The following is a 26,375-nucleotide window of genomic DNA, read 5'->3' on the forward strand; positions in this document are numbered from 1 at the left end:
GGCAAGAATCTCTTGACATAACTGGGTAAAACAAGAGAAAAGAGGAGAGAGAGTGAAGGGGAATCAGGACCGGATTGGCACTCCCAAGAGGGAACTGTGAAGGAGAAAGGGAACTCATACCATGGAAAGTCACCTAACTGACGAAAAGATCAACTGAGTCGGAGGTATCTCCAGACTCCAAGAAAAGCACAGAAACAGGTCTGAGATCTAAAAAGCAGAGTGAGAGCCTCACGGATCATCTGAACCACTGGCACAGACACCAAAAACGGAGATGCTCGGGTGCGGGCTGGGCACTGAGACCTAGGCCCTGGAGGTTAGTCCCTGGGAGCGGGCTGTGGTTGGCAGTGTGGAGACAGCCTGAGGGATTAGGAAGCGGTATGTCATGGGTGGAGGGAGCAATATGCTAAGGGCTGGGGAGTAGAGAGCCACAATAGAGGAAACCCTGAAGAAGGTCTAGACCCAGAGGAGAGACAAGGCGCCAGTGTTGGGGAGGGAAGAGAAGGGGTGGGCTGCCATAGAATACTCCTTGCGTCCCAGCGTGCACACATGCCTGCTAGCTAGCAGAAAGCAGAGCTTCCCAGCACATCCCACCCAACCCCTGCACCTGGTCAGAAGCTGCCTGCCATCCTGGTGGGCGGTTTCACCACCCTTGGGAAGCCATCCACCACCGTGGCCTTCCCTGGCCCAGCCTGCCTGCACAGAGGAAATGCCCTACACCTGTGGAGCAAGCTGCCCAGCACCACTTGCCCTCGGGAAGAGTGTGGTGGCCCAGGAGCACCAGGGCAAGCCCTGCCCAGCCACAGGGAGTTCACCTCCGCCACGGAAAAGAAAAACACAAGCAAGATGAAGAAGCTCAGAAACCATTCCCAGTTAAAACAACAGGAGAACTCACCTAAAGCAGTCAACAAACAGACCTCTACAGTCTGACAGACTTGGAGTTCAAAAGGGAGATAGTAAAAATACTGAAGGAATTAAGAGAAGATATGAACAGCAATGTAGACTCCCTCAGAAAGGAACTAGAAAATACAAGGAGAAGCCAAGAAAAACTAGAAAATTCATTTGCACAGGTACAAATGGAGCTAAAGGCAGTAAAAACCAGAATGAATAATGCAGAGGAACAAATTAGTGACGTGGAAGATTGAACAATGGAAATCACCCAAACAGGACAGCAGACAGAAAACCAAATGGAAACACACGAAAACAATAAGAGACCTATGGGATAATGTAAAGCGGGCCGATCTACGCATAATAGTAATTCCAGAAGGAAAAGAAAAAGAAAAGGTGATTGAAAATATATTTGAAGAAATTATCGCTGGAAACTTTCCAAATCCAAAGGATACTGATTTCAAGGTACAGGAAGCACAGAGAGCCCCAAGTAGGTTGAACCCAAATAGACCCCACCAAGACATATTATAATAAAAATGTCAAAAGTTAATGATAAAGGCAGCAAGAGAAAAGCAAAGTGTCAATTATAAGGGAACCCACATAAGGCTATCAGCTGATTTTTCTACAGAAACTCTACAAGCCAAGAGGGAATGGCGAGAGATATTTAAAGCACTGAAAGGAAAAAAAATATGCAACCTAGAATACTCTATCCAGCAAGAATATCATTTAAAATAGAAGAGGAAATAAAGTATTTCTCCAACAAACAAAAGCTCAATGAATACAGCAATACAAAACCCATTCTAAAAGAAATACTGAGTGAAAGGGCTTCCCTAAATTAAAAAAAAAAAAAAAAAAGAGGAAGAACTAGGGTGGAGGAAACCACAATCAGAGAGCAATCACTTAAATAAGCCAGCAGACAGATCTAATCATGAAGATGTTTAAAATTAAATTAAATTAAAAAAAAAAGACATCAAAATCATAAAACGTGGGGAAGGTAGCTAAGAAAATGAATAGATTCTTTTTTTCTTTTTTTAAATTTTATTATGGTAATGAAGTGTTTGAACCTACAGGACTATCAGGCAAACACAATAATAGGAAGGGGTTAACATACCTAAAAAACAGGGCAAGCACAAATCAAAACCGAACAGTACATTCACAAAAAAATGAAAAGTAGTCAAGCAGAAAATAATTGGAGACCATCCAACCAAAAAAAGAAAGGAAGAATGGAGAATCATAGAATTAACTGGAAAACAAAAATGGCAATAAATAAACATCTATCAATTATCACCTTAAATGTCAATGGACTGAATGCTCCAATCAAAAAACACAGAGTAGCTGACTGGATAAAAAAAGCAAAAACCTCCAATCTGCTGTCTGCAAGAAACTCACCTTAGGACAAAGGACACATATAGATTAAAAGTGAGGGGGTGGGAAAAGATCTTTCATGTCAATGGAAAAGACAGGAAAGTAGGAGTTGCAATACTTATATCAGACAAAATAGGCTTTAAAACGAAGGCATAAAGAAAGACAAAGCACACTACTTAATGGTTAAAGGATCCATTCAAGCGGACATTAAAATCATCAACATATATGCCCCAAATATAGGAGCACCCAGATACATACAAAAAATATTAACAGGGGAGTTCCCGTCGTGGCGCAGTGGTTAACGAATCCGACTAGGAACCATGAGGTTGCGGGTTCGGTCCCTGCCCTTGCTCAGTGGGTTAACGATCCGGCGTTGCCGTGAGCTGTGGTGTAGGTTGCAGACGCGGCTCGGATCCTGCGTTGCTGTGGCTCTGGCGTAGGCCAGGGGCTACAGCTCCGATTCAACCCCTAGCCTGGGAACCTCCATATGCTGTGGGAGCAGCCCAAAGAAATAGCAAAAAGACAAAAAAAAAAAAAAAAAATATTAACAGGCATAAAAGGAGAAACTGATGGGAATACAATCATAGTAGGAGACTTTAACACCCTACTCACATCAATGGACAAATACTCTAGACAGAAAACCAATAAAGCAACAGAGATCCTAAAGGAAACAATAGAAAATTTAGACTTAATTGACATTTTCAGGACATTACATCCAAAAAAATCAGAATACACATTCTTCTCAAGTGCGCATGGAACATTCTCAAGAATTGACCACATATTGGGGCACAAAGCTAACCTCAACAAATTTAAGAGCATAGAAATTATTTGAAGCATCTTCTCTGACCACAATGGCATGAAACTAGAAATCAACCACAGGAAAGAAATGAGAAAAAACCTATTACATGGAGACTAAACAACATGTTACTAAAAAAACCAATGGGTCAATGAGGAAATCAAGAAAGAAATTAAAAAATATCTTGAGACAAATAATATGAAGACACAACCTCTCAAAATCTATGGGACGCCGCAAAAGCAGTGCTCAGAGGGAAATTCATAGCAATACAGGCCTTCCTCAAAAAAGAAGAAAAATCTCAAATTGACAACTTAACCCACCACCTAAACGAATTAGAAAAAGAAGAACAAAAAAACCTAAAGTTAGCAGAAGGAAGGAAATCATAAAGATCAAAAAGGAAATCAAGAAAATAGAGATTTGAAAAACAATAGAAAAAAAATCAATAAAACCAAGAGCTGGTTCTTTGAAAAGGTAAACAAAATTGACAAACCTCTGGCTACACTCACCAAGAAGAGGAGAGAAAAAAAACCCAAATAAACAAAATAAGAAATGAAAAAGAGAAGTCACAATAGATACTACAGAAATACAAAAAACCGTAAGAGAATACTATGAACAATTATATGCCAATAAATTTGACAACCTAGAAGAAATGGACAACTTTCTAGAGTCGTACAGTCTGCCAAAACTGAATCAAGAAGAAACAGACCAACTGAACAGACAGATCACTAGAAATGAAATTGAATACATCATAAAAACACTCCCTGCAAAAGTCCAGGACCAGATGTCTTCACAGGAGAATTCTACTAAACATACATAGAAGATCTGGTGCCCATCCTCCTTAAACTTTTTCAAAAGGTCGAAGAAGAAGGAACCCTTCCAAAGACATTCTATGATGCCACCATCACCCTAATTCCAAAACCAGACAAAGATACCACCGAAAAAGAAAACTATCAGCCAATATCTTTGATGAATATAGACGCAAAAATTCTCAACAAAATTTTAGCCAAATGAATCCACCAACATATCAAAAAGATTGAACATTATAACCAGGTGGGATTCATCCCAGGTTCAGAAGGATGGTTCAACATACAACAAATCAATAAACATCATACACCACATTAAGAAAAGTCAAAAACCATATGATCATCTCAACAGATGCAGAAAAAGCAATTGACAAGGTCCAAATTCCATTTATGATAAAAACTCTCATCAAAGTGGGTATAGAGGGAACATTCCTTAACATCATCAAAGCCATTTATGACAAACCCACAGCAAATATAACACTCAATGGAGAAAAACTGAAAGCCTTCTCACTCAAATCTGGAACAAGACAGGGATGCTCACTCTCACCACTGTTATTCAACGTAGTATTGGAAGTCCTAGCCACAGCAATCAGACAAACAAAAGAAATAAAAGGCATCCAAATAGGAAGAGAAGAGATAAAACTGTCACTGTATGCAGATGACATGATACTATACATAGAAAACCCTAAGGACGCAACCCAAAAACTACTTGAACTGATCAACAAATTCAGCAAAGTAGCAGGATATAAGATTAACATTCAGAAACTAGTCACATTTCTGTATACTAACAATGAAATATTAGAAAAGGAATACAGAAATACAATACCCTTTAAAACTGCACCACAAAAAATCAAATACCTGGGAATATACCTGACCAAGTAGGTAAAGGATGTACATGCCGAAAACTATAAAACATTAATCAAAGAAATCAAAGAAGATGTAAAGAAACGGAAAGATATTCCACGTTCCTCGATTGGAAAAATTAATATTGTACAAATGGCCATACTACCCAAAGCAATCTATAGATTCAATGCAATCCCTATCAAATTACCCATGACATTTTTCTCAGAACCTAGAACAAACAATTCAAAAATTTATATGGAACCACAAAAAACCCAGAATCGCCAAAACAATCCTGAGAAACAAAAACCAAGCAGAAGGCATAACTCTTCCAGACTTCAAGGCAATATTACAAAGCCACAGCCATCAAGACAGTGTGGTACTGGTACCAAAACAGACATACAGACCAATGGAACAGAACAGAGAACCCAGAAATAAACCCAAACACCTATGGTCAATTAATCTTTGACAAGGGAGGGAAGAACATAAAATGGAAAAAAGACAGTCTTTTCAGCAAGTATTGCTGGGAAACCTGGACAGCTGCATGCAAAGCAATGAAACTAGAACACGGTCTCACACCATGTACCAAAATAAACTCAAAATGGCTGAAAGACTTAAATATAAGGCAAGACACCATCAAACTCCTGGAAGAGAACATAGGCAAAACATTCTCTGACAGCAACATCTTGAATATTTTCTCAGGTCAGTCTCCCAAAGCAATAGAAATCAGAGCAAAAATAAACCCATGGGACCTAATCAAACTGACAAGCTTTTGCACAGCGAAGGAAACCAAAAAGAAAACAAAAAGACAACTCACAGAATGGGAGAAAATAGTTTCAAATGATGCAACTGACAAGAGCTTAATCTCTAGGATATAAAAGCAACTTATACAACTCAATGGCAAAAAAGCCAACAACCCAATTGAAAAATGGGCAAAAGGGGTTAGCATACTTCAAAAACAGGGCAACCACAAGCCAAAACCAAATATTGCATTTGCAAAAAATGAAAAAAAAAAATACACTCAAGCAGATAATAACAGGAGACCATCCAACCAAAAAAAAAAAAAAAAGAAGAATGGAGAACCATAGAATCAACTGGAACACGAGGATCAAATGGCAATAAATAATCATCTATCAATTATCACCTTAAATGTCAATGGACTGAATGCCCCAATCAAAAGACACAGAATGGCTGAGTGGATAAAACGGCAAAAACCTTCAATATGCTGCCTACAAGAAACTCACCTTAGGACAAAAGATACATATAGATTGAAAGTGAAAGGCTGGGGAAAAGTATTTCATGCCAATAGACATGACAGAAAAGCAGGAGTTGCAACGCTCATATCAGACAAAATAGACTTTAAAACAAAAGACATAAAGAAAGACAAAGAAGGACACTATTTAATGATTAAGGGATCCATCCAAGGAGAGGATGTTACTATCATCAACATATATGCCCCAAACATAGGAGCACCCAGATACATACAACAAATATTAACAGACATAAAGGGAGATATTGATGAGAATACAATCATAGTAGGAGACCTAAATACCCCCCTCACATCAATGGACAGATCCTCTAGACAGAAAACCAATAAAGCAACAGAGATCCTAAAGGAAACAATAGAAAAGTTAGACTTAATTGATATCTTCAGGACACTACATCCAAAAAAATCAGAATACACATTCTTCTCAAATGCTCATGGAACATTCTCAAGAATCGACCACATATTGGGACATAAAGCGAATCTCAATAAATTTAGGAGCATAGAAATTATCTCAAGTATCTTCTCTGACCACAATGCCATGAAATTAGAAATCAACCATGGGAAAAGGAAAGAGAAAAAACCTACTCCATGGAGACTAAACAACATGCTACTAAAAAACCAATGGGTCAATGAGGAAATCAAGAAGGAAATTAAAAACTATCTTGAAACAAATGATAATGAAGACACAACCTCTCAAAATCTATGGGATGCTGCGAAAGCAGTGCTCAGAGGGAAATTTATAGCAATACAGGCCTTTCTCAAAAAAGAAGAAAGATCCCAAATTGACAACTTAACCCTCCACCTAAATGAATTAGAAAAAGAAGAACAAAGAAGTCCTAAAGTCAGCAGAAGGAAGGAAATTGTAAAGATCAAAGAAGAAATCAATAAAATAGAGACTCAAAAAACAATAGAGAAAATTAATAAAACCAAGAGCTGGTTCTTTGAAAAGGTGAACAAAATTGATAAACCCCTGGCCAGACTCACTAAAAAGAGGAGAGAAAGAACCCAAATCACCAAAATTATAAATGAAAAAGGAGAAATCACAACGGATACAGCAGAAATACAAAAAACCATAAGAGAATACTATGAACAACTATATGGCAATAAGTTTGACAATCTGGAAGAAATGGACAATTTTCTAGAATCTTACAGCCTGCCAAAACTGAATCAAGCAGAAACAGACCAACTGAACAGACCAATCACTAGAAATGAAATTGAAGAGGTCATAAAATCACTCCCTACAAATAAAAGCCCAGGACCAGATGGCTTCACAGGTGAATTCTATCAAACATATAAAGAGGAATTGGTGCCCATCCTCCTGAAACTCTTTCAAAAGGTTGAAGAAGAAGGAATACTCCCAAAGACATTCTATGAGGCCACCATCACCCTCATTCCAAAACCAGGCAGAGATACCACCAAAAAAGAAAACTATCGCCCAATATCATTGATGAATATAGATGCAAAACTTCTCAACAAAATCTTAGCCAACCGAATCCAACAACATATCAAAAAAATTATACACCATGACCAGGTTGGGTTCATCCCAGGTTCACAAGGATGGTTCAACATACGCAAATCAATCAACATCATACACCACATTAACAAGAAAAAAGTCAAAAATCATATGATCATCTCAATAGATGCAGAAAAAGCATTTGACAAAGTTCAACATCCATTCATGATCAAGACCCTCGCCAAAGTGGGTATAGAGGGAACATTCCTGAATATAATCAAAGCCATTTATGATAAACCCACAGCAAATATAATCCTCAATGGGGAAAAACTGAAAGCCTTCTCACTCAAATCTGGAACAAGACAGGGATGCCCACTCTCACCACTGCTCTTCAACATAGTTTTGGAAGTCTTAGCCACAGCAATTAGACAAACAAAAGAAATCAAAGGCATCCATATAGGAAGAGAAGAGATCAAACTGTCACTGTATGCAGATGACATGATTCTATACCTAGAAAACCCTAAGGACTCAACCCCAAAACTCCTTGAACTGATTAATAAATTCAGCAAAGTGGCAGGATATAAGATTAACATTCAGAAGTCAGTTGCATTTCTGTATACCAGCAATGAAGCATTAGAAAAGGAATACAAAAATACGATACCTTTTAAAATTGTACCTCACAAAATCAAATACCTCGGAATACACCTAACCAAAGAGGTAAAGGACCTATATGCCGAGAACTATAAAACCTTAATCAAAGAAATCAAAGAAGATGTAAAAAAATGGAAAGATATTCCATGTTCCTGGATTGGAAAAATCAATATTGTGAAAATGGCCATCCTACCCAAAGCAATCTACAGATTCAATGCAATCCCTATCAAATTACCCATGACATTTTTCACAGAACTAGAACAAACAATCCAAACATTTATATGGAACAACAAAAGACCCAGAATCGCCAAAGCAATCCTGAGAAACAAAAACCAAGCAGGAGGCATAACTCTCCCAGACTTCAAGAAATACTACAAAGCCACAGTCATCAAAACAGTGTGGTACTGGTATCAAAACAGACAGACAGACCAATGGAACAGAATAGAGAATCCGGAAATAAACCCTGACACCTATTGTCAATTAATCTTTGACAAGGGAGGCAAGGACATCAAATGGGAAAAAGAAAGTCTATTCAGCAAGCATTGCTGGGAAACCTGGACAGCTGCATGCAAAGCAATGAAACTAGAACACACCCTCACACCATGCACAAAAATAAACTCCAAATGGCTGAAAGACTTAAATATACGACAGGACACCATCAAACTCCTAGAAGAAAACATAGGCAAAACACTCTCTGACATCAACATCATGAATATTTTCTCAGGTCAGTCTCCCAAAGCAATAGAAATTAGAGCAAAAATAAACCCATGGGACCTCATCAAACTGAAAAGCTTTTGCACAGCAAAGGAAACCCAAAAGAAAACAAAAAGACAACTTACAGAATGGGAGAAAATAGTTTCAAATGATGCAACTGACAAGGGCTTAATCTCTAGAATATACAAGCAACTTATACAACTCAACAGCAAAAAAACCAATCAATCAATGGAAAAATGGGCAAAAGACCTGAATAGACATTTCTCCAAAGAAGATATACAGATGGCCAACAAACACATGAAAAAATGCTCAACATCGTTGATTATAAGAGAAATGCAAATCAAAACTACCATGAGATACCACCTCACACCAGTCAGAATGGCCATCATTAATAAATCCACAAATAACAAGTGCTGGAGGGGCTGTGGAGAAAAGGGAACCCTCCTGCACTGTTGGTGGGAATGTAAACTTGTACAGCCACTATGGAGAACAGTTTGGAGAGACCTTAGAAATCTATACATAGACCTTCCATATGACCCTGCAATCCCACTCTTGGGCATCTATCCGGACAAAGCTCTACTTAAAAGAGACACATGCACCCGCATGTTCATTGCAGCACTATTCACAATAGCCAGGACATGGAAACAATCCAAATGTCCATCGACAGAGGATTGGATTCGGAAGATGTGGTATATATACACGATGGAATACTACTCAGCCATAAAAAAGGATGACATCATGCCATTTGCAGCAACATGGATGGAACTAGAGAATCTCATCCTGAGTGAAATGAGCCAGAAAGACAAAGACAAATACCATATGATATCACTTATAACTGGAATCTAATATCCAGCACAAATGAACATCTCCTCAGAAAAGAAAATCATGGACTTGGAGAAGAGACTTGTGGTTGCCTGATGGGAGGGGGAGGGAGTGGGAGGGATCGGGAGCTTGGGCTTATCAGTCACAACCTAGAATAGATTTACAAGGAGATCCCGCTGAATAGCATTGAGAACTATGTCTAGATACTCATGTTGCAACAGAAGAAATGGTGGGGGAAAAACTGTAATTGTAATGTATACATGTAAGGATAACCTGACCCCCTTGCTGTACAGTGGGAAAATAAAAAAATAAAATTTAAAAAGAAAAAAAAAAAAAAAAAAAAAAAAAAAGAAAAATGGGCAAAAGATCTGAATAGACATTTCTCCAAGGAAGATATACAGATGGCCAACAAGCACATGAAAAAATGCTCAACATTGCTGACTATTAGAGAAATGCAAATCAAAACTACCATGAGATACCACCTCACACCAGTCAGAATGGCCATCATTAATAAGTCCACAAATAACAAGTGCTGGATGGGGTGTGGAAAAAAGGGAACCCTCCTGCACTGTTGGTAGGAATGTAAGCTGGTACAGCCACTATGGAGAATAGTATGGAGGTACCTTAGAAATCTATACATAGAACTACCATATGACCCTGCAATCCCACTCTTGGGCATATATTTGGACAAAACTTTCCTTAAAAAAGACACATGCACCCACATGTTCATTGCAGCTCTATTCACAATAGCCAAGAGCTGGAAACAACCCAAATGTCCACTGACAGACAATTGGATTCGGAAGATGTGGTACATATACACAATGGAATACTACTCAGCTATAAAAAAAAGAATGACATAATGCCATTTGCAGCAACATGGATGGAACTAGAGACTCTCATACTAAGTGAAATAAGTCAGAAAGAGAAAGACAATTACCATATGATATCACTCATATCTGGTATCTAATATACAGCACAAATGAACCTTTCCACAGAAAAGAAAATCAGACTTGGAGAATAGACTTGTGGTTGCCCCAGGGGGGAGAGGGGAGGGAGTGGGAGGGATTGGGAACTTGGGGTCAATGGATGCAAACTATTACTCATGGAATGGATTTATAATGAGATCCTGATATGTAGCACTGAGAACTATGTCTAGATACAACACAGCACGACAATAGGAGAAAAAGATTATGTATACATGTATGCATAATTGGGTCCCCATGCTGTAAAGTGGGAGGAAAAAAAAGTGTGTTGGGGGAAATAACAATAAAAAATAAATTAAAAATAAATAAATAAATAAAATGACTGCTATTCTCCCCAATAATTTTTCTGTGTCTAATAAAAAATGAAGTATCTATAAAAATGGAGTCTTCTTTCCCTGAAATTTCTGAGTATTCACAGGCTTTCACATATAAAACTATTATAATCTGACACTGATTTATGAATAATTTATTACAATAACATATTAGGAAGAAGAAACATTATACTTAAGAGTACTGATTTTTTCCCACTTAGTTTGCATTTCTACCATAAACACCAATTTCTAACCTTATCATCGCTGGTAGTAGACTCTGGATGAGGTAAAGGACTATCTTGGTGAGTTGTTTCTACAACAGAGGGCTCCTCAATTTTGCTTCTTATGATGGGTGTTGCAAGAGGAGATAAATCTAGAGGCATCTAAAACACAAACATTAAGGAAAATGTTGGGAGTTAAAAAAAAGAAACAGCCAATCACTTTATCTAAAATAATAAAGTAGGAACTGAAACTATGATTATTCTATGAGAAGTATTCTTTTTAAATTTCATGGTTAGGAGTTCCTGCTATGGCTCAGTGTGTTAAGAACCTGACTGCAGTGGCTTGGGTTGCTGTGGAGCCATGTGTTCGATCCCTGTCCCAGCACAGTGGGTTAAAGGGTCGACACTGCCACAGCTGTGGCTTAGATTCAATCCCTGGCCCAGAAACTTCCATATGCTGAGGGTGCAGTCATAAAAATAGATAAATAAATTTTATGGTTAACATACTTTTTTAATGTCGTCTTCTGAGGCCTTCTTGAATTCATTCTCAAATGGACTTGCCAACTCATTAAACAAACCCACTTCTTCACAGTTTTTCAAGAATCGTGTTGGTGTTGGGGTCTGATCTGAAATAAATGTCAAGAAGTAATTGCATTAACTTAAAATGCATACAGGACCCTAAAATATCACTAGTAAATTAATAAATTAGCAGGACTGGTTCAGTCAGCTGTTAATTCTCTTTGGAAAGACCTCTTCCTTTAAAGCAAACAAAATTTGGTTAAGTTTTTGTTGTAGTTTTAAGATTTTTCCTCTAACTTTATGAACCAAAAAAGTATGAAAAGAAATCCTTCTTGTTCCTCAGTCCACATCTTTTCTCTGAGTAGAGTGACATAAGTATCCTCTACTCAGATCAACTATTATCATCATCTAACGTAATAAAAATTTCTTAAAACTTACATTGTTAAAACTTGTAAAGGCTTAAAATACATGCAATTTGAGGAAAACTAGGACAGGAGCATGTATATTTGCTTTACCTTGGCCCTTCCACTGGTGTTCATAATTTATTACGAAAAGCAAACTTAAGATAAAACAATCTTTAGTAGGCAGATCAGAATACTATAAGGAAGAAAAAGGTTAAAACAAGACCCTCCCCCCTAAAAAAACCCCCACTAAAACAAAACCCTCCTTATTACTGTCTAATTTTCTATTTTAACGCATTTTTCAAGCTTAGTATAAGGGACTATGTCATATACCTGTAGAATGTCCTAGCTTAATTTCTAAGCAGCAAAGGAATGGTCAACTCTGCTTTCTTGAAATTGAAAAATTTTAACTACATTTGAATGTGTACTCATGCTATGTGCATTAAAACATCCACTGAGTGTACATCTACAGAACAAATGCTAAAGTCCATGTTGAAATGAAAAACAGCAAATTTATGAATTCTGTCTGTTTAAGTCTTACTGTTTTCAAGGCTATTCTAATTTATCAGAGTTGGTAGCACATTCGAATTCTATTCATATATAGTTTTAGGGCATCAATTTTAAAGGTTATATTTATTTTAAGGTAAATAAAAGTGTAAGGATGACTCCTGGTTTAAGATAAAATACTCATAAAACCTTTTGTGAAATTAAAATTCAGACATTATTTGTTAACTATTGGGTCCCCAGGGTAGGCCTTACTTATACTGTTTTATGTTCGTCTCTGGCCTAAAATATACCCAGAGTATTAATATGTTTACTATGTATAAATATAACACTAAGATGACATGCTTGTCATACACATTAGTTATAATGTAGGCCCATTTCAGTATTACCAAAATTACTTAAGGTACTTTTGTTATCATTTTACCTAACAGTTAGTTTGCAACACACATAACCTTTACCCCTCAAAAGACTTACAGAACTGTATTATAGCAAGGGCCCAGCAGGTCCATAATGACTGAATCAGTAAAATGAACCTATATTTGATTCTCCTGAACAGCCAAAGGGGTTTGTCTATCTAAGCTCAAGAGAAGGCTCCTATTTTGTATTAAAAGGAGAGAAGTCCTAAAAATAAAATACATATGCATAACTCACTTTTACCAGTAATTACGGTAATGATCAGGCTTGAAAAGAAAAATCAACAAAGGCACAACTTTAAACATGCAGATGGCTTACAGCTATTGATCATCAATATATACCACACACATCATGCATTACATTGTACAGTAATACCAAACCATCTCAACATATATTAGTAAAAAATGGACAAGTACAATGTTTTAATGTAGTCTATTTTTCTATTGCATTAAATGTGAACAGATACATTTTTACATTCTAAAAACCAACCTCAAAACATTCTTGAGTTAAATGTTACAGAGAGAGATATGGCTCTAAGGCAAGAAGTTCCAGAAAAGCACGGACCTTCATGCCTAGGAGAGTGAACTTTCTAGGCTGTTGTTGTTATTTTGTTTGATTGTGCTTCTGGTTCTCTTTTAATGTCTGATGCACACCTTACTCTTGTCTGCTCCCTTTTACTCAAAGAAACGAAGATATGTTGAATGTTCCTCTATACTTTTCCTAAATAAACTGTTTTGGTAAATTACCAACTTTGTTACCTCTAGTTTTTTCAATACAAAAATTTTCATATTGAAATGACAGGAAGAACCATCTATTTTCCTCATTATCTTCTAAAGCATTACATTTGATCTCTATGTTGGAGAGTCAGTATTCAGGCATAATTCCAGACTTACAAAAAAATATAACCTGAGTTTTATAAGAGAAAAAAAAATTAAAGGTGAATTTGAATATTTATAAGTGAAGCTGTGGTTATGACACAAAAAGGATTGAAGTTTATATAAGTATATTAAATTTTATATAAAACTTTGTTTTCTTATGACAATACTTATAAAAACATACAGAATGAAATTAAATGGTATGTGTGTGTATAACAGATGTGTGCATAAAAAATATTTACATAACCCAAAAGGGATAACTAATATAGCATGGAAAGACAATAAACCAATGCACGAATGGGGTTTCTCTTTTCACATACTAAAAGATAATCATTTGCTTAGGTGATACTGTATGTTCACAGGAGCAACATACAAAAAAAAAAGCACTGAATGAATTTAATCCTCCTTTATTGAGAGTATTTTACTAAACAGAGATGTTTAGTCCAAAAAGAAATATAAACGAAATCTTAATAAACAGGTCTGCTAACTGCTCTTTCTCCAACAGGAAGAGTGTGATCATCTATCTTCGTACAGCACTGCAAAGCAGGTGTAAACAGCAAAAAGAAATGTGGACTGGAGTTCCATTGTGGCATGTGGAAACAAACTTGACTAGTATCCATGTGGACACGGGTTTAATTCCTGGCCTTGCTCAGTGGGTTAAGGATCTGGCATTGCCATGAGCTGTGGTGTAGGTTACAGATGTGGCTCAGATTTGGTGTTGCTGTGGCTGTGGTGTAGGCCGGCAGCTGTAGCTCTGATTCAGCCCCTAGCCTGAGAACTTCCACATGCCTCAGGTGCAGCCCTTAAAAAAAAAAAAAAAAATGGACTAAACATTGCATTAGTTCAATTACCAGTTAAATGTAAATTGTAGAGATGGTATGAATGCCCCTAGAATTATAATTAACTTCCACGAAAAAGTAACACTGAACACTACATTTGAAAACCACACAAAAAAGTGAAATGAATGGTCAAAAGGAACATGAAAATGTCATGGGTAAAATACATGTTGTCAACATTTATTGTAAATGAAGCCACTGGGATATCACCAGACTATATTATTTACAGAGAATACACAAAAATTGTGCACATTCCAGGTGAAATATGTAGATAAGCTATTAATAAAAGCATATACTAACCAGCCACAATGACACTGTCATTACGTGCTGGACCAAATTTCAGTGTCATCTCATGTTTATGTTTATGGACAGCCAAATGATCCTCGTTGGTAAAACGCTGTGGCAAAAAGTTTTAAAATATAGTTAAGATTTTCAATTTGATCACATAAGTTAAATAAGGAAATTCATTTCCACAACATGTAAAACCACCACTAACAAAGACATAGCAGTTTGTTAACTATATAGAATCTATTGTTAGCACAGGTAAACATATTAGATTCCACATAATCATAGAAAAACCCATTATCCAAGAATAAGCAATACTGATATAAATACTAGGTCACATAACTCATTTGAGAGCATTTAAAAACAAAGCCTGAGGCAAAGAAACTATGTATTTCATTTGGACACTAAAAATAGACCACTATTATTTTTTTTGCCATGTCATAGTAGAATATAGACCATGGCATAGGATGGATGACTTTTGAAGAAAGCATTATATTTTACTTGGATTTCAGGTTACTTACCACTTTTAAAATGAGAACTTTCTGGAGTTCCCATTGTGGCTCAAGGGTTAACAAGCCCCACTAGGATCCATGAGGATGCGGGTTCGATCCCTGGCCTCGCTCAGTGGGTTAAGGATCCAGTGTTGCCATGAGCTTTGGTGTAGGTCACACACACGGCTCAGATCCTGCGTTGCTGTGGCTGTGGCTATGGCCAGTAGCTGTAGCTCCAATTTGACCCCTAGCCTGGGAACCTCCATATGCCTCCTCAGGTGCAGTCCTAAAAAGAAAAAAAAAAAAAAAAGAAAAAAAAAAAAGAAAAAAAAAAAGAACTTTCTTATAAAAATATTACTCCTGGACAAATTAAGAAGTAAATCACACCCTTTATATTTATGTTACCACATAAAAAAAGAATGCCTCTATTATAATGTAGCAAAGAAAGAGCAACCAATACAATAATAAAGCAATTCATTTAAAAATAAAATTTTAACTTAAAGTCATTTTTCATTATTTTGTTTCTTATACTAAAAAATGAAGCAAAATTATTTTTAAAGCTAAAGCTACACATAACTTGGATAGGTTCTATGCCAAAGGTGACATTTATGATTACAACAAAATAAATGCATTGTTTAAATACCTCCTGTGTCTGGACATCAATCTTTATGAAGATGTTCCTTACCTTTAGCAACATTTATAACTGAAAATAGGGAACACTTACTTTCTGTTATTTCAGAGCAACAATTATAAAATGCCAAATTAAGAGATCTAAACTCACTCTCTAGTCTATATCTTTATATATGGGGATGATAAAATTATATAAATTTGTACTTGGTTCCACTGAGTCACCAAAAATAGATTCCTTCTATTGTGGTCCCACCACCCCCTATCCAATTCATTATATTCCTTTCATGCAACTAATGATAGCAGCTTTAAGGTAACCTTAAGATAATGTCAGAGAATGAAACACTTCTTTCCATTTTGCTTTTTATTCTAAATATTACAAGTATGACCTTACTATATTATCCTTAGCCCAGCCCACAAGCCCCTCACACTATAAAAGTTAATCCCTTTCATTATTTCATATTCCATTAGGTTCTGCAGTTTCTTGCTTATAGCACCTATTAATACTATACTGATATTTCCTTATGTCCTTTTAAGTAGGCTAAGCTCCCACCATTTGAGCACCTCCCAGAGTTAGCATATAGTAAGTAGTCAATAAATGCTAACTGAAAGAATGAACTCTTTACAATAAAAGAAATGAGTCTTCAAGCCCAGTTTAAAGGAAAACAAACAAACAAACAAAAAACTCACAAACTCCATCAAATCACAGACTATTCCTTAAGGTGAATGAAGCCTTAATTTAATTTGGTCATATTTTGCTCTCAGTAAGACTTGCTTACCACTAAGTCTTAGTTACTACACACGAGTGGAGAATTATCATTACATGAACCCTCTTCAGAATCTGCTTGTATTCCCATTGAACGTGAGTGTCCAGATGCAAACAAAACCTCTGTCCCTTATTCATTTACCAAGCATCAATTACAGGCACTAGGATCATAATCCAGCTCCTTCACACTCAAGTGCTATTTTTCTATTGCTCCATCATTCTAAGATTCCTTCCCAAAAGTGGAGAAATAAGTAGTAGTCATCCCTTGAATGAGTGGGGAAAAACAAAGCTCTTGGAGAATGAACATAGAGTGTATACTGGCGTTACTTTATTAATTTTTACTTTGCATTACAGTTTCGAATGTACGAATCTTACATATCACACTACGAAGTATCTTAAAGTAAGATTCACTTTATGTTCCATAGAACCTAACAATATGGCTTTTCCACTGAGGGTAATCATTAAATATTTGTGAATGAATGCATTTTGGTAGAGATCTTAAATAAATAGCAAAGTCAGCATAATTAACAGATAAGAAGAGCTTGGAAAGTTATCTCCTAGGAACTTTATTCTAACAGTATCCTCTGCTTAGATATTGATTTGTACACAGATATCCAAATCAAACAGCAACTACATGTAGAATAAATAACATTACCATTACATTTTGTATAAAACATAGGAAAACAGGTACCAAGGCAGCTAAAGGGATTCTAAAAAACATTAAGGATCACAGGAATAGTAAAAGGGGAAGCACAGGGAATGTACAGATCAAATCTCCCTAAATGCTATTTATAAAGGAATTGTTGATCATATAATGATATTTACATACGTGGGTAAAATACACTGTAATTGATACTTCAAAGAAGTGAGTTTAAACTTGGCTAACATCTAAGCAAACTTCTCTCTAACAAGAAACTTAAAAAGACAATGTCAAAAGGGAGTCACCTGGAAAATATATATATGAATGAGTGAAATTCATTCTTTTTTCAACAAATACTTAAAAGTAGCTATTACAAGCTAACATTTTTGCAGAATCTATCTGAATTGCTTCCCCAAAGTTTATTCTAAAAATAAGTTTTGCAGAAAAATTGTTTGTTATTGTATAATAATTCAATAACATATTGAATTCATATAATTTCTTTTTTCCAGGCAATTGAAATCCCAATGCAAATTATTATAGATATTCAGTGTTTTGTTAACAAGAAGACTTTGAGTATACAGCTGAATAAACGATGGGAAAGAAAGGCAGTAAAGAAAGACAGGACAGGATAACCACCTCCCTTAAAAGGTTAAAAAGGAAGGGTAACCTGACAGATGGGAGGGAGGTGAAATATTTGCTTATTTTTTTTAACTTTTTAGGGCTGCACCCGTGGCATGGAGGTTCCCAGGCTAGGGGTCTAATCAGAGCTACAACTGCCGGCCCACACCACAGCTACAGCAACGCAGGATCTGAGATGCATCTGTGACCTACAGCAAACTCACGACAATGCCAGACCCTTAACCCATGGAGTGAGGCCAGGGATCTAACCCGCAACCTCATGGTTCCTAGTCGGTTTTGTTTTCGCTGTGCCGTGACGGGAACTCCAGCTTCTATTAGAAATGAATTTAGGTTCTGCTATCTAAGAAATCTGTGTTTCCAAGGCTTGAACACTCTTCCTACCAGAATGAACTTTCTACGAAATCAGTCACTTTGCATTTAATACACGTATTCACATCCAGGATATAGATTATTATTCCTGTTTAAAACATTAGAAGTTCCCTTGTGGTACAGTGGGTTAAGGATCCAGCATTGTTGCTGCAACCGCTTGGATCACTACTGTGGTGTGGGTTTGATCCCTGGCCTGGGAACTTCCATATGCCATGGGTGTGTCCAAAAAAACCCCGAGAGTTCCTGTTGTGGCTCAGCAGAAATGAATCTGACTAGTATCCACGAAGACACAGGTTCAATCCCTGACCCCACTCAGTGGGCTAAGGATCCAGCATTGCCATGATCTGTGGTGTAGGTGACAGATGTGGCTTGGATTTGGCGTTGCTGTGGTTGTGGTGTAGGCTGGCGGCTACAGTTCCGATTCGACCCCCAGCCTAGCAACCTCCATATGCCGTGGGTGCAGCCCTAAAAAGACAACAACAAAAATCCAAACCCAACAGATTAAAAAGGTACAATTACGTTATAAGGCTCATTTCACTACTTCTTTCACTAGCTGAAGGATTCTATTCAACATCAGGAAGTTACTGATTATACACACACACACACCCCTTCACTGAAACTTTAGAACAAATAAATCTTTATCTCCTTTGTAAAACAGCTTCCTGGCCTGGTGCAGTAGGTTAAGGATTCAGCATTGCCACAGCTGTGGCTCAGATTTAATTCCTGGCCTAGGAATTTCCACATGTCAGGGATGCAGCCATTTAAAAAAAAAAAAAAAAGTACTACCCAGCTTAGCCAGGCTCAGACTCCAAATGCCTTTCTGCTATGTCTCCAAATTCAAAATCATCCTGAAAACTATGACAAGGAATGCTAGCTATCCCTCAATATCTATTATTCTTTTTCCCTTCAATAAAAGAACTCCTGGATTTTAGGCAAGCATTTGGCTGCCCAGTACAAAGACCACATTTTCTAGCTTTCTTTGCAGTTAGGTGACCATGTGATTGGGTTGGGGCCAAAAGAATGAGTGAAAATTATTTGCAATACTTCCAGTTAATGTTCCTAAAATGATGGGTAAATATGTGCTCTGTTCTGCTTCCCCTTCTCCCTTCCTTATTACTGGAATGTGGACTGATGTCAGGAGTTGGAATAGCCATCCTGGACCTAAAAGTGGGAGTCACATGTTGAGGGTTACAAAATAGCCAGCCCTGGGACTCATACTTCTGGGCTATTAGATAAAAAACAAACTACTCAATCTATTGTTAACGTTGAGTCCTTGTCAGCCTGAACCCCAAGTAACACAAGGGGCTAAAAATTTACCGTCCCTAAGTCCCTTTAAAACAGTGTGCCACAGCTTCTAAAAGAAATTTATTTTGTGCAATGGAATAAACAGAAGTGTAATTTTTTATGGTGACTGTATTGAAGAAAATATGTTTTTACGTCTGAGTTTTAATATGCTTTCTTTTCTCTATTAAAACTGTCCACACCTCTTCCCTGCTTTTCACTCTCAGTTACTATGGATAAACTGTCACGGTCCTATCTAAGGCCAGTCCCTCCACCTGAACACATCCTTGTAAGGACCTCATTTCTGTATGTCTACAGTGTCCAATATGCTGTAATAGTCCCATCTTTAAAATTCAGAACAAATAAAACGGCTCCATTTTATTTATTTTGGCTGTACCTGCAGAAGTTTCCAGACCAGGGACTGAATTCATGCCGCAGTAGTAACCCAAGCTGCCCGAGTGACAATACCAATCCTTAATCCACTGTGCCACAAGGGAATTCTAAAAAACCTCCATCTTCAGTCCTCTTTTAGCAGTATTTTACTCTTTCCTTCAAGCTAAATTCCAAAAGGTATCATATGAGGTCTCTACTTCCGGTTCTCCACATTTACTCCTCAGGCTAGCTTCAATTTCATTGCTGTCACTGCTGCTTCACTGCAGCTACTCTTGTCATGGTGTCTAATAATCCTCATATTTCTAAATCCAATAATAAAGACTAAATTCTCACCTTATCCTATTAACTATATGAGTACACTGTTCCCCCACAGTCTGAAATACTTTTTTCTACTTGACTTCAACAGCACAATTTTCTTCATCATCTGCTGCTTCTCAGCCTCCTTTGTTATATCATCCCACCTTTCTGACTTCTAAACACTGGAATGCCTTAAAACTTAGTTCTCACCCTTCCTCTCTATCTCACTATTTAAATATTGAATCTAAAGAAATATGAGTATTATAGATGATCAGACAAAATGTATTACAAACCTTCACAATGTAAAAATAATTATTCTCAGAAATCAAGGGAGGGGAAAAGAGAAGTAAAATGAAGAATGAAGTTAACTCCTTTCATAGGGAATCTAAAAAACAATTATTTCTTTTTTTTGGCTTACACCTGCAGTATGCTGAAGTTCCTAGGCCAGGAATCAAACCTGTGCCACAGCAAAGACCTAAGCCCCAGAGATGACAACACCAGAGCCTTACCCTGCTAAGCCACCAGAGAACTCCAAAAACAATTCCGACTTCTTAATATTTTTCGTATTTTTTTAAAATTTTAGTTTATTTATTGCATTTTAGAGCTACACCCATGGCATGGAAGTTGCTAGGCTAGGGGTCGAATTAGAGCTGCAGCTATAGGCCTGTGCCACAGCCACAGCAATGCAGGATCCGAGCTGTGTCTGCTATCCACACCACAGCCCACGGCAACACCGGACACTTAACCCACTGAGTGAGGCCAGGGATTGATCCTTATCCATACCAGTTGCATTTGTTACTGCTGAGCCACAACAGGAACTCCTTAGTCTTTTAACCAATTTTATGATACACAACACACATGTTCTTATATTCTGCAATACATTTTTTTCTTCTGTTGAATTTAAGTGGATTTTTAAAACTATGATAAGCTCCCCTGCACACTTTACCCAGCTTCAGCAATTATCTCTACTTACCACTCACCCACATCAATTTCTTTTTTTTTAAGCCAACCCCAGGTATTAATTTACCAGGAAAATATTTCAGTACTTGTCTGTGACACACTGTAAAATATAGCCACAAATTCCTTCCATTATCATATGCACCCTTCTTCCTTTGCAATGTGATTAAGGCTGGTTTTCCCGTCCAAAGGAGGGTACCTATCTTTTCTCCACTCTTTGATTCTGGGCTGTTTTGGTGACTTGCATTGATCAATATAGGACAGGGCAGAAGTGATGCCCTGTCACTTCCAAACTGAAGCTTCAAGGAGCTTTACAGTTTCTGCTTCTATTCCCCTGGAATACTGCTTCCCAAAAGACTGTCAACTAACAAATATACCAAAAATATATCTAACAACTTTAGGCATACATCTTTTCAAAGTTTTGACAGTGTTATCTTTGGGACAGAGTTCCAGAAATGGGATTCTGAAGTCAAATGGTAAATGGATTTCAAATTTTGCTAGATACTGCCCAACTCCCTCCAGGGAGTATGCCATCTTGCATTTTTACCAGCAATGAATGAGAGTGCAGGAGTATTTTTAATATCACAGAAGTAAAGTGGTTACTGCTTTGCCAAAAGTATAAATATTCTTATGGTAGAAAATAATCATAGAAAGACTGATTTATAGGCAGGATAACTAGAAATGTTGCAAATACATAAGGAGGAACAGTGGGTGGACTTTGGGGTCTGATAAAAGTGCTGGGACACCCTTGTTACCTCTGCAGAAGACCTCATCATAGGGAGGTTCTCCTTCCTCTTCGTGGCAGGCTAAGGGGTAGTTTACTTCTCAGTCTCTTGGCTATTTGTGCCATAGACACAGATTGGGCATATACTCTATCTGAAACAGTCTGCTGTGGGAACTTAATGACTATTAAAAAGTTCCCAGACTTCCTGCTTTACTCCTGGGATGCATCGTGTAATGTTCCATTTGCCTCACCTCATCAGGTAAGGAAGCATGAACAGTGCCTATAAAGAGTTTGTATATGCATAAGTAGATTGTGTAATTTTTCTGAGCAATTTAAAATACTTTCTTGACCTAAAGGGTATCTCATGTCCATGTATCTAATTTCCCTAATTTTACTGATTCATTCTTTCACTGGTTCTGTCTTCCGGATAGGAAGACAGCCTGTCCCCGGGAGTTGGGATGGAGGCAGGAGAGGGAAAGGACAGCTTTGGGATAGAGGCACTAAAAACTGGGGGAAGGCTGCATGGTACTACTTCGACTTCTTGGGTTCTCATTCTCCTTGATCTTGTATTGGCATGTAGCCTTCATTTGGAAGCTCTCTTAAGTAAATTTAAATGTAATGTTTTTTATAAAAAATGGTGTATGTATATTACTAAAGAGTCGATCACAAGATAACAATTCCGATGATTTTAAGAAGAGAAGAATAGGACAAAAAAATAAGGAACTTGTTTGAGACTGGGTTTCCAAGAATGATTCCTAGAAAGCACAGCAAAACTGGTCCTGGTCCAAAGGCTGGATCTAGAAACACAATGTATTAGCTGTAATTCAGGGATTACAGAATCGTTCTGTGTCTGTCCAATCCACTCCAGCAAAATGGATGACTTGAGTAATAACACCTTTCATTTATTTCAGCCCCAAATCCAAGGAATGAATTTAACTTACCAGAATGAGTAAATCTGGTTGATGGTACCTAAAATCATATCCAGGATTCTAGGTGCAAAGGATTTGGGAATTTGCAGTTTATAGCTTTCTTGAATTTACAGAAAAATACATATAAAATACACCTCCAAAATATATGTCAAATCAGTCTATTTCTCCATATGTCCATTGTTACCACATAGTCTAAGCCACCATTATCTCTCACCTGACTGCTGCCAGTCTCTACTTTCCCTGCTTCCACTATTAGTTCAGCAACGGCTTTTCATTGCTCTGTGAAAAAAAATCAAATACCTTATCACAGTCAACAAAAGCCCTATGGACTATGGACTCTTTTTATCCTGTACCTTTCTGACCTCATCTCGCCCTCATCCTTATTAATCACTATATACTCCAACCACAATAGTCATCTTTTTGTTCTTAAACACATCAAATACCTCTCCTCCCTCAGGGCCTTTATATATGCTATTCTTTCAGTATGGAAAACTCTTCCTCCAGGTATGTGTCGGGTTTGCTCCATCTTCACTAGAATGTCACCTTATTACAGAGGCATTCCCTGATCAACCTATCTAAAATATCACCAACCCTGTATAACTCCTCTCTTTTCCTTGCTCTACATCACTGGATGACATGTAAACTAAAAATCTTGGTATACCACTATACCCTCACCAGAATGACTAAAACTGAGACTATCCAAAACAACTTTTTTAAAAAGAAAACTAGGAGTTCTCTTGTGGTGCAGTGGGTTAAGGATCCGGCATTGTCACTGCAGCAGTTTGGGATGCTGTTGTGATGCAGGTTCACTCCCTGTCCAGGGAACTTCCATATACCCTGGGCATGGCCAAAACAAAAAAGAAAAACTAGGTTGGAGAACTTCCTCTACCTGCATGATAGGCTTACTGTAAAGCTAAAGTAATCAAGATAGTGTGGTACTGGCATAAAAGCTGACAGACTGATGAACAGAATCGAAAGCTCAGAAGTAGATTTACACTCATACAAATCATTTTTTTTTTTTTTTTTTTTGGTTGTTGCTTTTGGCTTTTTAGGTCCACACACCTGCAGCATATGGAAGTTCCCAAGCTAGGGGTTGAATCAGAGCTACAGCTGGCAGCCTCTGCCACAGCCACAGCAATGCAGGATAGCTGCGTCTGTGATCTACACCACACTCACGGCAACACCAGATCTTTAACACACTGAGTGGGGCCAGGGATGGAACGTGCATCCTCATGAATACTATTTGGATTCATTTCCGCTGCACCACAGTAGGAGTTCCCACAAATTATTTGATTTTCAATAAAGGGGCTGAAGCAATTTAATGGAGAAAGAAAAATCTTTTCAACAAATGATGCTGGAGTATCTGAGAAACCATACGGATAAAAGGTGAGCTTCAACTCCTACCACACACTATACATACACAAAAATTAACCAAGATGCAAAAGAGAACGAAATGAAAAACTAAGCTTTCAGAGGAAAGCAAAGGAGAGTATCTTTGTGACTTGAGGGTAGGCAAAGTTTTCTTGAATAAGTCACAGAAAGCAACAACCACAGAAGAGAAAAAGTCAATGTATTAAACTTCATTAAAATTAGAAAAATCTATTCATCAAAAGATATTATTATGAAAATCAAGTTGGAAAACCACAGACCTGGAGAGATATTTGATAATGGATTGGTTTCCAGAACAAAGAACTCATATAACTCAATAATTAAAAGATAGACAACACAAATTTTAAAAATAAGTAGAAGATTTGAAAAGATATTTCACCAAAAATAAAGTATACAAATGGCCAATAAGCATATGAAAAAGTGGTCATCTTTTCATTATCAAAGAAATGCAAATTAACACATAATGTATCAGTATACACACAATGAAAATGGCTGAAATTAAAAGACTGACACTAAATGTTGGCAAGGCTATTACATAAGACCTCTCACAGACTGTTGGTGGGAATGTAAGGTGGTACCTCTGCTTTGTAAAGCAGTTTGGCAATTTCCTAAAAAGTAAATATATATATATGACATACGATCCCACCACTACACTCCTAGGTACTCATCCAAGAGAAAAGAAAGCATGTGTTCATACAAAGACTTGCACATAAATATTAACAACAGCTTAACTTGTAAGAAATAAAAACTGGAAATAAGCCAAACGTCCACAGACAAATGAATAAACAAACTAACTGTAAAATAGGGAAATACTATTCCTCGGTGAAAAGGAATTAACTACTGATTACACAGCACAGAAAAACTGTAAATTAATTATGTGGAAGAAAAGATTCCAGTCAAAAGTACATACTATCTGATTCCACTCATTAAAATTCTAGAAAATATAAACTAATCTTTAGGGACAAAAGGCAGATCAGTGGTTGACTGGGGCAGGAGGAGTGAAAAGGAAGGATAACAAATGAGCGTGAGGAAAGTTTTAGGCATGATGAATATGTTCAGTATCTTAATTGCGGTGATGGTTTTATGGACACACACATATGTTAAAATGTGTCGAACTATACACTATAAGCAGGTCCAGTTTACTGTATATAAATTATACCTCAACTTAAAATATCAACTAAACAAATGAGAATCAATAAACACTTTAATGCTTATGATTTACAGTTTATATGTTTAAGTATTCTGTAATTTCACCACACATTAAATTTATTCTTTCATTCTTTAATGTCTATAGTAATTTTAAGATTAATTATTATGTCAGTAATAGATTAATAATTTAAGGCCTGTTAAAAAACACTGAAATATTTTCTGAAAATGCCTTCACACATGCTCTATATTAAAAATGTTTAATGGTTAGAAGTTTAGACTTAAGAACATTAATACATTAGTGATACCCTCAGAGGTAAACATTAATTTCTTAAGAGTTCAGTAAATAAAATAATTTTCATACAAGATAATGTATATTTGATTTCCAATTAGGGAGTTTACAATGATTTTCAACCAATAACGGTCAAATGAAAATAGTTTCAAACACTGGATTTTGTCTAGGTTCTCTACCTTTCCAATACAAGACTTCTTTTTTTCCTCCATATTAGATTGTATTTTTTGAAACTCAGATATGCCACTGAGGAAAACGAATTTCTTCTCCAAATTTTTCTGAGTTATTTTCATTCTAACTTCAAAATTGTATTTAACATTATAAAAGAATCCCTTTAATGACAACATATACTGTCATCAGTGTTTTAATAAATGTGAATATACAAAATAATTTATATATTACCTGGCCACATCCAGGGGCAGTACATAGAAAGGGTTTGTCATCACTCATATTCCACAGGTCCTTGTATTGCCTATAATAAAATATTAAG

At 36.9% G+C, this 26,375-nt stretch overlaps 1 protein-coding gene across 1 annotated transcript in view; it reads right to left on the reverse strand.

Moving 5' to 3' along the window:
• Positions 1-26,375, reverse strand: part of ATF2 (activating transcription factor 2) — a 93,733-nt gene that overhangs the window by 39,712 nt on the left and 27,646 nt on the right. The window contains 4 exon segments of the mRNA XM_021075925.2: positions 11,145-11,273; positions 11,619-11,737; positions 14,961-15,057; positions 26,288-26,357. Coding sequence (XP_020931584.2) covers positions 11,145-11,273; positions 11,619-11,737; positions 14,961-15,057; positions 26,288-26,357 — 415 coding nt within the window.

This window comes from Sus scrofa, chromosome 15, assembly GCF_054392235.1.
Source record: "Sus scrofa isolate SSC_HxYL_T2T_F1_AM1 chromosome 15, Sscrofa_HxYL_maternal_Yorkshire_Landrace_v2.0, whole genome shotgun sequence".
In the NCBI taxonomy this organism is placed as follows: domain Eukaryota; kingdom Metazoa; phylum Chordata; class Mammalia; order Artiodactyla; family Suidae; genus Sus; species Sus scrofa.